Below are 14,680 nucleotides of genomic sequence, written 5' to 3' on the forward strand. Positions count from 1 at the left end.
TGCGAGCTGTCGTACCACTCTGGCTAGCAGACCATTGAAGGGATCCAGCAAAAGTCTGGACCATAAATAAAAGGTACCTTAATAATATTATGGAGACCCTCAAACTTCAAGATAGTTTTAAGCGTAGTAGTTTGTTTAATGAGTTCAATAATACCGTGCAGATCGCGTCCATACAGTTGTCCGTATAGCATGGTACTGTGTAGTCACGTGTTAAAAGAAAGAAAATGCTGTGGCAACCATAGTGATACACTGTGTTGTCGTGTACAGTGTACAGTACGGCAACCTTGTTGTTACAGTACATAGACTGTAGTCAGTGTGTACTGTACACCGTGGGTCGATGTGATGCGGCTGCCTACTGTCGCATCACCGCTGACGTCAACCACACTGATAGCGAGGAGGAGCATTGTCCCCTATCGGCCCATACAGCAAAGTGAACTAGAAGTACTGGTTGGCGCATACAGTAGTATAAAAATTGAGTGGCAACGTCTTCGCCGAACTGGGAGCAAGACTGGAAAGTAGTAGCAGCTGATGCCTTCGAATAGCAAGTTTACCTGGTAAATTGGAGAAGAAAAAAATGTCTTCCATCAATGTTGATCTTGATTTACAGCAAACCAATCGAATGAAAGAAATTTCTTTAGATGGCAAAGAAAGCTACGTTGAGTAAGTCGATTTTCTTATAGAATACACTGACTGTACAATGCCTAATCGATTGCGTTGTCAGACGGTGGACCAACTCAGTCACAGAACAAAGTAACAGTTGGCTCGAGGATAAATCTACTATGCTCCAACTAGTAGCCAGTTCCAATTGAAAATAGTTATAATAGGATACCGAAAGGGAATAGAATGGAAGAAATTTTCGATCAATATCAATATACGACTCCTCTACATGACATGTCGAAAAATACAGTACAGTACATTGGTATTTTAGACATGTAATACTGTAGAGGAGAGTGGTAGATTGATATTGACAAGGTCCATTTTATACATAGAATAGAGCGGGAGTCGTAAATTGATGTTGATCCCAAATTTCTTTTATATAGCAAAGGTAGCTAGCTACATTGAGTAAGTCCATTTTCGCATAGGTGTACAGTTTACTGCCTATATTGTAGTCGTGCAATGACTACAGTAGTTTGAGAATCGATGACATAATACAAAGTCATCTACACCAGTGAATTAGAAATCAAGTATGCTTGAGCTATTTAGGCACAGACGGTATAATTCAAAAATACAATCAGAATACGCTGTAATTATATCATTCGTTCCATTGAGTATGAGTTAACTCTACCCTTGAATGTTGTTACTATCTTTCAATAGTATTACTCATCAATAGCTTCGTTTGCTCTGCTAGTGTTTGGATTATGAACCCATCGATCATCGATGGGTCACGGTAAACAATCTGCATGTCCATTGTACAGTACACGATAAAGTAGAGAAAGGATAATCTCAGCAAATTCGATATCTTTAGTAGCGATCAAGGAGCAGGGTATAAGGTTATACAGCCAACGTATACACGTATACTTTCTAAGGAAAGAAAATGTTGACATATCCGTACTACCATTTTCAGTACTACGCAAGAATTATCTGTTGCTATTACGACTGGAGCATTTTATTGAAATTAATTAATGTAGAATGGAGTAATGGAGCTTTTCTCATTATAATTATCAATGACAACGAACTTCAGCCCTATATTGCTTACTGTATCGTAACGCAACTGTACTCGTATATCTACGTTCCATTGCAACAGTCTATTTTTCTACTATGCTGCACTGTAGAAATATCTTGAATAAACTTGGTTGACTGGATTGATCATCATTGATCAATCCAGTTTTAAATTTTGACCATGTGGTAGAAGTATATCGTTGCATTTTTATACAATAAGATTCGTCTAGGACTCCATCAATAAAATAATCTTGCTACTGTGCAACAGTTAGCAGTAATGAAATGATCTTTCATAGTTCACTAGATATTAAAAGAAAAATTAAAGTTAATAGAATAAAAAGACTTAGTGTATAAATGCGATAAACCTTCTATACTTACGTTTGTAAACAAGAGTAATCGTATTTGAATTGATGGCATGTTTGCAATCCTTTTTCTACTATATCTTATACTACCTAATGTTACTGATCATGATAGTTAAGTCAAGCAATTACTCTTCTAATTGCTTTTCCTATGAATTAAAATTACCAATGTAAATATGATACTTACCACAGTATAAGAACATCATGATCAGTTTGCCTACCCAATACAGTACTGTAGTATGCCATTGTTAAAGTGATTTCCTTATTTTAAAAATATAGAAAACTATCGCCTTCAGCCAAGTTACTTCAGTTTGCTCAACAGATTGATTTTAATCAATTATTCGATCATGGCGATGAAGAAAATGATAACGCATCGACTACTAATGAAAAAGAAGAAAATTCGATGTCAGCTAATCAGACGGTAGCGACAAGACCCTGGGATTCTGTTCAATCCAGTTTGAGGTTTGTTTATCACATAGATACGTCATTGGGTTTTTCCACTACTATATTTCTTGTAATGTGCTTTATATTTATAGTTATTCCGTTTTTGATAAATAAAAATGTTTCTAGATTTGAATATGAAATAGAACGATTTATACCGCTTTAATTTTCAGTAGTTCTTAACAATTCAACTACACTACTTGCTTTGCCGCCTGTATTGCAAATTGTTATGATAGTGTGGAAAAATACGCAATTTATCAATTTAAATTGCATTCGATAATATGATTTTCAATTATGATCCTTTAGGAGCGCTCTGGTCGAGATTAGTGCCCTTGCAGATCTACTAAAGGTATCTGGGCAAAAAAAGTACGTAGTTCTGGATCCAGTACAGGGTGAAAAGTCTTCATCAAGCTCAATGGTTCAATTATTGGCTAAGAAAAAGGTACAATTTATATTGACTCTATTGCACTTGTTGTAAAGCTATATATATGTATATCATGTCAATGTTTTTTCTGTATACTGTTTCAAGATGATAACAATTATCACTTCTTCCGATTTGTCTACCGGCTTGCTGATCTATTAGTACATTAGCATTACAAATATCATTTGTTATTCCTTTAGAATTTGTCTGGAGCCGCTAGTATATTACGTAAAGGATCCGATGAGATTGGACAGTATGATGAAGACGGTCGAAGTGGGTATTACTCTAACCTAGCAAAATTGCGTAAGAATTGGAAATTACGGCGAATTGGGCCTAGAATTGTCGGAGACCTCACACTAGTTAGATCAAGTTAGTAATAGCTTAATATTGATTTCAATCCGGCCAATTATGGTGTATGCAATTTGGTCTTTAAAACTTGCTGTACACAAGTGTCAATGTACTTAGTAGGATAAAGGTTAACGTAAGGCATAACTTTTCTAATTGCAGTTGGTGCCCCAGCTATGCGATCTTTTGGAATATTTGAAGTTTCAAAGCTTACTGTCAATAAAAAGGATAATGATAGTTTTCTTAATATTATTTTGGGAACTCATATAAGAGGAAGAAGCTCAATTAATATTTCCTTGTTTATTGACGGTAAAGTGTTCTTTATCAGATATAAACTATTTCAAATACTATTTATACCTTTTTAAATCCTTCAAGGTCTATATTAACTAATTCTGTTTATACTTGTAAAATTCATAGGTAATGAAATTAATACATGCCCGACGACCTTTTTGCATATTAATCGAACTACATGGCCATTATGGCACAGGAAATTAAAAGACGCACAAAATGTCTTATTTTGTAAAATATTATTCAACAAGGTAAAAAATAAAGTCAAAATCAGATAATTCAGTACAAAATGACTGTAATGAATCGTCTTTTTGTTGATTAAAGATCTCCGACATTGAAAATTTTTTCACTTAATCTCACAGCTTGTACAGGAGTCGTACCAAGGAAACAATCAATTTCAGTGTCGTTTAATAGGCAATAAATTGGAAATAAAGGTACAGTATAAGCAATTTGCTTCGAGCTATCGTTAGCAATAAGTATTATCTATATAGATACCCCGTAATGTATTAAGAAATATAATCATTTAATAACAGCTAGCAGATCGTATCTGGCTGTGTATTATAGATCATCATTTCTACGATGAATCAGATCAATTATGTGAAGAAGTAAGTTGTTTATATACTGAATGTTGTTTATCTATTCCAGATTATCAGAATTATGTATCGATTTCGACAAATTAGTAATGTTTCGAAATTTTTTCTTCTTTAAAGAGTCAAATAAATGCCGCAGTTAAGGACCATTTTTTGCTCCAGTCATACTGTTATATATTGGAACATGCATTACAGAATCTGTTACAAGAAATGCACAAGAAACCAAATACAAATTCAAAAGGACGGTCTGGTAAAAAACGAGCTAATCAGAAAGATACCTCAACGAAAAAGAACAAGTACGATATAATAAGGGAAAATAATAATGTATTATTGATGTACAAACATTAATTTATGACCTTAAAAGCCTTGAGGAAAATTGTTAAAAAGGTAAATTAATTTGATCCTTTTTTATACATTTAGCGATAATACTAGCATTTTATGGAATATCATACCACAAATCCAACATATGCTACTTCGAAGAAGGTAATCATAAACTTTGCATTGTTACTATCAGCAGAGTTTCTTGGAATTGGATGTAATGTTATCTTTTCGTCATTTTGGACACATAATATAGGGTTGCTAAAACAATTGATTCCGTGGCGTGCTCTGTTTATGATGCTTGTATGTGTGTTCATTGGCACAATTTAAGTTGTAGTAAATCTTCTACAGCTACAATTATCATCTCGCAAAAGAATGCTAGGAGCTTTAATAGGTAGGTTAAATACATGCAGCTTTTGTACGATATCAGCTTACTTTTACTCAACACATATGATTGATTACTTAATTCTACATAGGAAAATGCTTCGTCTTACTGTAGAATCAGATAAAATAAGTGCCATCTGCCCCAATAATGCAGTTTTCAGCTTCAAATCGGACGTACATTCTGTAGCAAAGTTCTTAGAGAGTGAGGTAAGCTGCGTATAACAGTCTTCGTAAAGACCAGTTTCAAGATGTCTTCACCTTGTAAAATTGAGCATTTTTGTTGATTATAATAAATATGCGTGATGTTTTATTTAGGTTCATTCATACTTGTGTGATACCATCATAAAAGTTGGCATTGCTGCAGGCTGGCATCAGCTATTAAAACGAAGTGATACGAGTACTCGTACGTTAACGGAACGAAATCAAGTCTTTCATATTGTTTTGTTATCTCCAAACAAGCAGACGTAAGATTATGATTACTACTATTGCATAACGTTAAAAATCACCAACATATAGGACGATTGCTGACAACCTGTCTAATTTTTTTATGTTGTTCCTTTAGCTCACTATATGTTCGTGTAAATCCTCTGGAGACCATCTCTTTCTTTGCTAAAATATTAAAAGACTCTACTGAGTGTCCTAAGAGTCAAGGAAACGATCTAGCTACATTGAAGAAGATTAATTGGGAGAGAATATACGGGACAACGCTAAATATCAGATTACGAATGTTATTTGCAGCATTAGCGTAACCGTTAACTGTTCATTGTCTACACCCTTTGTAATTAGATGTATAGTCATTCTTAAAGCTACTACATCCACGAAATTTCAAGAAATCTTTTGTATTTTTACTCTTCTTATAACTTGAAGTGTCAATCGTAGCTCTCCAAATATTTCGATGCAAATTCATGATAATGTATTCAAATGAACAACTGGGTTGCAAAAGTAAATATGTTAAAATTTTGGTATAGCACTTTACCAGTTAATTTAGCGTAATCAATATAAGTATGTTAATAGTTGGTCATACATAAAAAGCGTGTAAATTGCGATTCAACATGGACTTTAAGTAAAGTCTAGATTGTGCTAATACAGTCTACTATAAATATGTTAGGTTTTTTATTTCAAATTTCGATATACACGTATAGTTATTATAAGAGTGAGTTATCATCTAAGCTCTTGTAGAAAGGCTTCCCTATTGTTCCTGAAAGTGTTAAGCACCTTACGTTGATAAAGTCCAGTGGAAAAGCTTGGACACAACTAGTAGTAGCACACGATCTGTTATTAATTTATTTCTTTGTAACATGACTAATATTTCGTGCAAAATGATATTGTGCTTGTAGGACAGTTGGCAACATTCAAGTACTTTATTATTTTAAGATTCGATAATGTATATCCAAATTAATTAAATAAATGCCAATGCTTGTCAATTTTGAAATGTAACGTAGAAATTGCTAAATAATTCGTACATTTCATTAATTGCTTAAACATGGACTACTATTCAACAAGTTATGTCAAGCAATTGTAAAAAACAATTATTGCAATCGCTGGCATTTTTTACTAGAAAAGGAATACTTTAGTTTTATAAGCGGCTAAATCTCAATATTAGTTTTGAGTTACAGACTCACAACTAACTTAAAAACTGTTACGCGGAATACTTGTAAAATTATTATTACGGTTATGGTAATGATATTCCAAACATAAATCATGGCTCTATCTTAATGAAATAGTAGGTGAATCTAATTACTGAGTGATTTTCTTGCATACGAGTACGCCCGTGTTATAACTACTACCATTATGATACCTAATTGACCATAAATAGCAGTTACAAAGCAGCCTGGATTGTATTATGATATTGTAATCGCAACACGAGATAGAGCAGATTAATTATTAATGTACAATGTTGCAATTATATAAATACGCGTGATCCAAATAGAAATGTCTCAAATTGACTAGTTATTCCTCTAACCCGATCAAAATATCCCAGTAAGAGTATTTCAAATTCTTCAGTAAATAGAAATTTTCAAGAAAACGAAATAGCGAACAATTTAAGCTATTATGCATTTCCTGTGTACTACGCATATGCATGCCTTAAGTAGTAACTAAGTCAAATTATTAATTTATGAGGGTTTAAAAAATTCATCATTGCAAATGCCGAAAATAGTAATTAAGTAACAAGTGACAAAGCACCAAAAGTCAACCAAAGTCATGACTTTTAGCCTTGTAGCATCGACAAAAATTGTTCGTATGGTATAACCACCTTTATATCCGTTTTGACTCTGTCACCAATCTCTTTGGATAATGGTACATTCAGCATTAACTTATCCAATGCACCAGCGTTTGGAAGGTTGAATATTATGTGGACCTAAATTCCGTGACAAGATTTAAAAATAAATTTCTATGACATTTACGACTGTACAACAACGTAAAAAAATTTATTTGAAAATGATTAGTGAAAGTAAATTTTTACCATATAGTATTACTTACCAGCCTTTCCGCAGTAACTTTAAAAATATCAACTACATGACCTAAATTCTTAGCTTTAACAGCTCGCAGCGCTTCTTGATACCAAATCTTTAAAAGTTCTTCTTGTTTTAAGCCTTTATAAAAAATCATGATGCCGTAATAATATAATATCAGCCTATTATACATTACTGTTTTAGATAGCTTATAAAAATTGCGTGAGACATACACGTACAAGTTGTTGTTTTATAGAGGAAATTTTTTATCAATATACTCTACACAAATACTATAGCTTCGAGTCAGATACTAAATTTCTTTCTCTGTAGTTATTACATTGGAATACTGTTATATGTGTGTATATTTTCACAGTTTCATTCTTAATACCTTCATAACCAATATCCATAGTAACGAGATAATAATTGGCCTTCGCATTTTCTGGGTCAAATTTAGAGGGCAAATCTTCTAAAACTTCAGAATCATCAGATAGCCTTTCTTTAAGTTCTTTATACCAGCTGTAATATGGCCTTAATAAACTTGATTTAATAGTTACTTGATCACCAAGCTTTTTCATTATCGGAGAATCAAAGCTTATTTTATCCATACTATCACACGATTCCGCTTGATATACTACAGTGAATGGTGTTAATTACATTTTAGTATGAAGACAAAACATCTAACAGAATGTCACGGTACGAACTACCGTGAAGAAATGGCTATCTAAATTTGGTTAATATAATATAGTGATAATATATTACTACTAGTTACTTACAATAGGAATTACTCTAATTAGAAATGTATTACAGTAAATTTAATGTTGTGCTGTAATGTGCACTGAAATGATTCTGTGAATGGACATGTTGTAATCCGACTGTGGAAAATTAGTTAGTAGATGTTCTCACCTAAGTATTTTATAAGATGACTCATGAATGTTAGCAGCTGTAGAAGGGTATATAAGCCCGTCAGATAGTTGAATAAAGTAGTTCTCAATTATCTAGTTGAGTTTAACGTAAAATCAAAGGCGTCTAAATTCTTGTGAGATAGTTAAGGGATACTGAATCCCGGAGACTATAGTAATTTAAAGATTTGTTTTACGTTATCTTTGTCACGAAGTTGGTTTGTGACACAGAACTGTAGCTCTAACAAAAGCGCCACTTTGTTAAAAGATACCAAATAATTCTAGTAATAAATACTGAAAATCAATGATCATTTTAATCTAAAATCTAAAATCTAGAAAACGTTAATTCATGAAAAACATATCAATTACTTCCATCATGATAGGATGTTGATTTAAATACTATATGTGATGATAAATAAAGTAGATGTTATAATTCATTTACCAAGAGCAATTATATGCTTCAGTATCTTACTGTAACGAACTCAGTAAATTGAGTATTCACTAACCTTAGCAAACTTTTAAGATAACTAATGAGCAGGATAAGTGCTACGAATTGCCAATTAATTATTATCTCATTTAAAATATTTTAAAGTTCAATTCTGCTTTATATAAGCTATGTCGTGAGCCATATATAAAGTATTAATGGACATGTCTTACTTAACGTTCTTTGTTAACTTAATTTAAATATGTTTTTTATAGGTCTTAATTATGGATTGTATGTTGTTTTCCCATAATAGGAAAAAACATTAAGTATGAAAAATTATAATAATTTAATAAGAAAACTTCCAGTTTTTAAATTATGGAATTCGTTTTTAGCTATTGCTTTAAATGTAACCCAGAATCATTTAACTTTGAAGCATTATTAAGATTAAATATCACAATAATATGAAATCATAGCATCGAAGTTAATCTTACTATACTGGTTCTATGTTTGTCAGATATCTTTATCTTTGACTTTTTCGAATTAAGAAAACTATCAGATAAAATTAAACTAAGTATTTGATTACAATTTTAAATAAAATAGAAACCTTAAGACTGTCATATGCACCATTTTTTATCATTCTAACTTAAGTTGACAAAAATCAAACAAACAAGTTAACCCCGCAACGGACAAAGAAATCAAATCGATTCATTACAGTAAATCAAACTCTTATATACAATACGGAAAATATCGATGAATTTCAGAATAAGTAATAGACTTTGATCAAGAAAGTAAAGCCGTAATATTCACTAGAGGCAGTACCTCTTCTTTTGATCACGTAGCATAGTATGTACATTACTGTACTTTATTATGGGATAAATGGCTAAATCCTATACACAATATTTACTTACCAACATAAGCCTTTCTTTCTCCAACAACCTAAGTGCGAAGCGTGAGTTAGATCAGTGATGGTTATTGTCTATACGAATTAATTTCAAAGATTTGAATTGTAACACTTTCTTTCTGAACGAAAATGCCAACCACTTAATTACCTTCCAAGCCTGTAATACAGTGCCATTTTTTTTGGATTCAAGAACTTCTTGGATTTCCTGTGTCCACGCTTCTAATAAATCAGCTTGCGAATGACCATGATAACCAATAGTAAACTCTAGCATAAATAAAAAGCCTTTATTAGCCATTTCTTGGTATTTTTTGTTGCTTGAGACCGGTGTTATATTTGGTGTAACCGTAGTATTTCGTGAATTTTTACAAGAAGCTGCTCCCATTTAAGTTAACTCTCAAAGAGGTTATAGCTACTACTGTAGTAGCTCAAGACGTATGTTTAGGCTTTATAAAGATGAAATCACCATAGTAACAACCTTATTTAATGCTAATGAAGGACTTATGCTAATTGATTTCTTAATTTACTTTATCCACAGGTGACTACTATTCTATTCTACTATACATGTTATTGTGCACAACCCACAAATTGTTACTTAGTCAACTATGATGGTAATAATATTTGGCTTGTATCGATCGATCCGGCTATTGAAACAATCCTCTAATGATGTTAAAATAATAAAAAGCTCATATCTTTTAAGAAAATTATATTTTTACTAACTTAATTTATTGTAAAAATGAAATTTATTATTCAAGTAAAATTCTATTAAAGGCCGCAAGCTATCGATAGCTTTAAAGATTTCTTGGAATTCAAGGAGATAGGGAGATATTTTACAATTCTTAAAATGAATCGTTTATGATATTAAATTCCTTAGATATCAGTCCCAAATGATTAACGCAAAATAAAAGAATATTCGATTTTATTTATTACAACAAGTAATATTATCAGGTACTTTCGTACCATGTGAGCCGCAATACAGTTAACATCACCATAAAGGTTAAATTACAGTCAGTACAGTTTAGTCTCGATAAAATGACCCCTTTTATCTTAATACTGGATAGATGAAGAATTTAATAAATACGGGGATTATTGGTTTCATTGTAATCCAATATTTATAGTAGAAAAGCACTGAATTTCAAATAGCAATTAAAAACGCAATTATCCTAGCAGAACGTCATAAAAGTAACTAAGGTACCCATAACAAATTGTATTTATTATAGTAGCGTCGACACGTAATACAGTATACGGAAAAACAGAGAAAAATCTATCAATATTGGTTGTGAATGTTAACATGATGCAACGGTAGTCTAATACTGTATTTCATATTACATATATTATTTGGAATCTTTGATTGAATATGAATTTAGTAAATTTCTTATACTTGTTATATATTACTATCCGTTGTGAGCATTGTTATTATTTAGTGTATTGATCATTCATAATGTAATAGGTAGCATTCACATATGGTAAGGTCTGTGGCAAAATAAGAGATTAATAAACAATTACTAGACATATGTTTACTTCATAATTAAGCTTGTTTTGCATCTAATAATATGTAATCAGTATTTGCATCTCAGGATATGATAACTAGTTTACCGTCATGACTTACAAGTATTGAAATCCATCTAATGTCTCGTTATAGGCCCCGTACGATAATAGTATAATAATGAGTAACGAGATTTTTTGGTTGTCTTCAGTAGTATGAAAATATAAACACTAAATTATTTATAAATTATAATCAAGAGAATCGATACGGTATGCAAAGATCAAACGATAGATTTAACAAATCTTACAGTACCCAACTTTAGATATAATGTGAAATATAAAGCCATCATATATAAATTTTGCCCTAATTCCAATCGAAGTAATATAATATCAATTTTCATGAATAATTTTTCAGCAACTGACGAATAACGATTTTATCTTTATCACATTTTCGATTACCAGGTCTCCATTTGATATTTTATCACTATGACTAATTGAATTCTATTAAAAGTTGCTATGGAAATACAAATTCTGGCGTAATAGCAGACAATTTTGGTACTTTACAGCATAAGCGCATATATGCATTGTGTTTTGCTCTGTAGCATAAATTATGAGAAAATCGCAAAAGTTTTCTACTAATGTTCTGTTATTGATTGAAGACGATCTCAGCTTTAAACTCGAGTGCTGAGGGCTCTACTGGACGCATTTAGCCTTCTTGATTTGCCATGATATATTTGCAACAGAATTATGCAAGCTTATTGAATTAAGTTTAATTACATGAAAGTTTTCAGATATTCTGAATGATAAATTTTTAACACCAAAGTAATCGATAGTACACAAAGTATACAGTCAATACAGATGATTACTTCTATAGGTATAACACATTAATAAGAGTTAGTATTGAACCATGTTTTGGTCCGTAATTTATCACCACATATCATGCATGTATATGCTCGTATATCTATATACGATGGACAATCATTTCTTGCTTACAAATACTAAGATTAAAATCACTGAAGCCAAGTTCGATCTCTGTAGTTGAGATATTAGCATAATTATAATTACTATTTTAAAAATTGCAAAGATGAAGCTTTACCTTTATTATTATCGATAAATTGTCTTATAATTTCAATAACGAAAAAAAGTACAAAAAATATTACACGCTGTTTTTGTTATTAATTTTTTTCGTAAATAATTGAATATTTATAAGATTTAGTGTTAAGATGCTTCTGTAAAGTGGCAACTAACAGATTTAATTTATTTTGATAGCTTCGCTAGCTACTATAATCCTGCAATACAGTCTTATGGAATTTTGAGTTAGAAAATACGTTAAAAAATAGAGCTGGATCTGTAGCAGGTAAACTATGGGGATGCATCTCTATTTACCAAAGATCTACTACAATTCTGTGTTGGTCTAGAGTTGTGTAATTTGTATTTTGGTAACCTTTTCGTAAAATGCTATACCAGGAAGGACGTATGTCTAAATACAATACATCTTGAAGGGCCATCACGAATTTGCCTTTATAGAACCAGTTATATCAATGTAATAGATTTATTTAATGTGATATGATATGGGTGTTATTCATCACTATCTATGTTCTATATTACTACGCTAATACATTACAGATGAGCTGAATGATGGCAATCTATTCTACAACAACATATCTAATTTAGTGTGAAGTCTTTAGATTTAGTAGGAAATTTTCACTCTTCTAATTTCTGGTTCTAAATTAGCTTAGTAGTTTACTGCAGCTATCGTATGTGGAACTTTAAAAGGCTCATTAACCGTTTAGCGTACTGTATACTTGCTTGGATTGATGATTTCCGTATACACATGTATATGAATTACTTTATATGAAGATAGACTAACACACACACAACTTGGCACGTGTAATGATGATTATTTCTATAATGATGATATATGATTTAACCCTCCAAGTTTCAATTAATGCTAATGACTTGATAGCTGTATTTAAAATAATATGTACTGCGTAACATTTCCAACTTAAAGAAAGATTTTACCATCATTATAAACTTTTTATTTATTATAAAGCATCATGATTATCTGGCAGTGAATAATTTAGTCAAAATATTCAAAATATTTCTTTGGAAAAGCTGATATAGCTGGGCGCTATCATATCATGACAGAATAAATCTTTTACTGCCCATTAGCACTTGTACGTACAGCTTAAAAATGCATAATGTAGTTGTCAGGAAAATAAACTGTAGTTAAAAAAGAAGGTTTAGAAGTGCAATATGCTTCTACGGTATAACGTAGATAGCAGCAGTACCGGTAGTGAATGCGGATATTTAAGTTAGAATCGAAAATTAAAAAAAAATAATGATATGACTGAGTATTCATGCAATAAATGAAAATCTATATGTTATGTTACACATCGTTAAAAAAGGCATACCGCAAGAATAGTAAACTATGGATTAGAAAATTATAAAAGCACAATGAACTTCTTTAGGATAAAGTCGATGCATGCCGTAGATGAAATCGCAGCAAATAATTATTTTACACGCTATCGTATATATCGTGCTGTGTTTATATTTATATGCATGCATATGACAACGCATTACCATGGTCTTAATATGTCGTTATATTATACAGATACATTGCTTATACTAATACTTGATTCGCTATCGAAGGTTTATCAAGGGATATACACAGAAGAATATTACTGGACCTATACAGTACAGGAATTTGTGACAAGTGAAATTCTATTATAATTTTATAAATTTATGAATTTATGAAACTTTTAGTAATCCGCCTAGGTCGCAATTTTCTATACGGAATTAATAAGCTTCAGTGACCTAAACTGAAGTTTACTGAATAATTATCCGGACTTTATATAGGTCTATTACAAAATATAGTCATTGTATGAGTTGAGCAGCCAGAATATTAAATAAGTATATTTTGCATATTAGTAATAGAGAAAAAATTATTAATAAATATTCCAAATTTCATAATTAACTTATGTCAAACTTTACCGTAGTGAGGCGGCGGATATTGGATTAAGAATTTTAGATATTCATTTACTTATGATTACGTTATGATTTTGGATATTACTATGCACACCAATATATTCGTTATTCTACTGTATGATTCTATAATTAATATACGGTTACATTGCGCTCATAGACGGCATTCCTCAAAATGATGTTACTTCCCAATTCATAAAAAAAACAGCGAGTACTGTCAGAGTAGAAGTAATCAGCTTTTACGCATAAGTTCTATATTTTTACGTTGACTATTTAGCCAATCTCTTGTCTCCCATATTAGTCAAGACTACTTAACTTTAGTCGTTTTTATAGTGATATACAATGCTATGTAATTCATCCGCTATTCTACTATACCATCTTATATTAATTAATTAATATACAATGCACTTATAGAAAACAGTTGTAGAAATAGTTAGCCTTCATGCATAAATTCTACATTTTTACGTTGACTATTTAGTACATCTCTAGTCTTCTATGTTGGCCAAGACTACTTAACTTTAATCGTTTCAATACAATGCTGTGTCATCTATTTGCTATTCTACTTTACAATCCTATAATTAACATACATTGCACATATAGATGGCTTTCCTTCAAATGACATTTCTCAATTAATTAATAAGGATGGCATGTGATTGCTGTCAGATTAGAAGTAATCAGCTTTCACGCATAAGTTCTATATTTTTACTCTGACTTTCTAGTCTATCAGACTC

General features: G+C 31.5%; 2 protein-coding genes across 2 annotated transcripts; one reads left to right on the top strand and one right to left on the bottom strand.

The window, feature by feature from the left end:
- Nucleotides 1-574: 574 nt before the first annotated feature.
- Nucleotides 575-5,554, top strand: TRIADDRAFT_52682 (uncharacterized protein; the record flags this gene model as incomplete). Its single annotated transcript, XM_002108289.1, has 13 exons — nucleotides 575-660; nucleotides 2,298-2,480; nucleotides 2,766-2,901; nucleotides 3,081-3,249; nucleotides 3,643-3,764; nucleotides 3,876-3,947; nucleotides 4,047-4,118; nucleotides 4,299-4,399; nucleotides 4,524-4,586; nucleotides 4,678-4,815; nucleotides 4,898-5,012; nucleotides 5,121-5,269; nucleotides 5,368-5,554. 13 exons carry the CDS (start codon nucleotides 575-577, stop codon nucleotides 5,552-5,554), a joined length of 1,593 nt encoding a protein of 530 aa, XP_002108325.1.
- Nucleotides 5,555-7,014: 1,460 nt separating this feature from the next.
- Nucleotides 7,015-7,863, bottom strand: TRIADDRAFT_52683 (uncharacterized protein; the record flags this gene model as incomplete). The annotated part of the gene is made up of 3 exons (XM_002109012.1): nucleotides 7,015-7,164; nucleotides 7,287-7,399; nucleotides 7,647-7,863. The coding sequence occupies 3 exons, from the start codon at nucleotides 7,861-7,863 to the stop codon at nucleotides 7,015-7,017; spliced, it is 480 nt and encodes a 159-aa protein (XP_002109048.1).
- Between the last annotated feature and the right edge of the window lie 6,817 nt (nucleotides 7,864-14,680).

The sequence above is a fragment of the Trichoplax adhaerens genome, genomic scaffold, assembly GCF_000150275.1.
Source record: "Trichoplax adhaerens TRIADscaffold_1 genomic scaffold, whole genome shotgun sequence".
Classification (NCBI taxonomy): domain Eukaryota; kingdom Metazoa; phylum Placozoa; class Uniplacotomia; order Trichoplacea; family Trichoplacidae; genus Trichoplax; species Trichoplax adhaerens.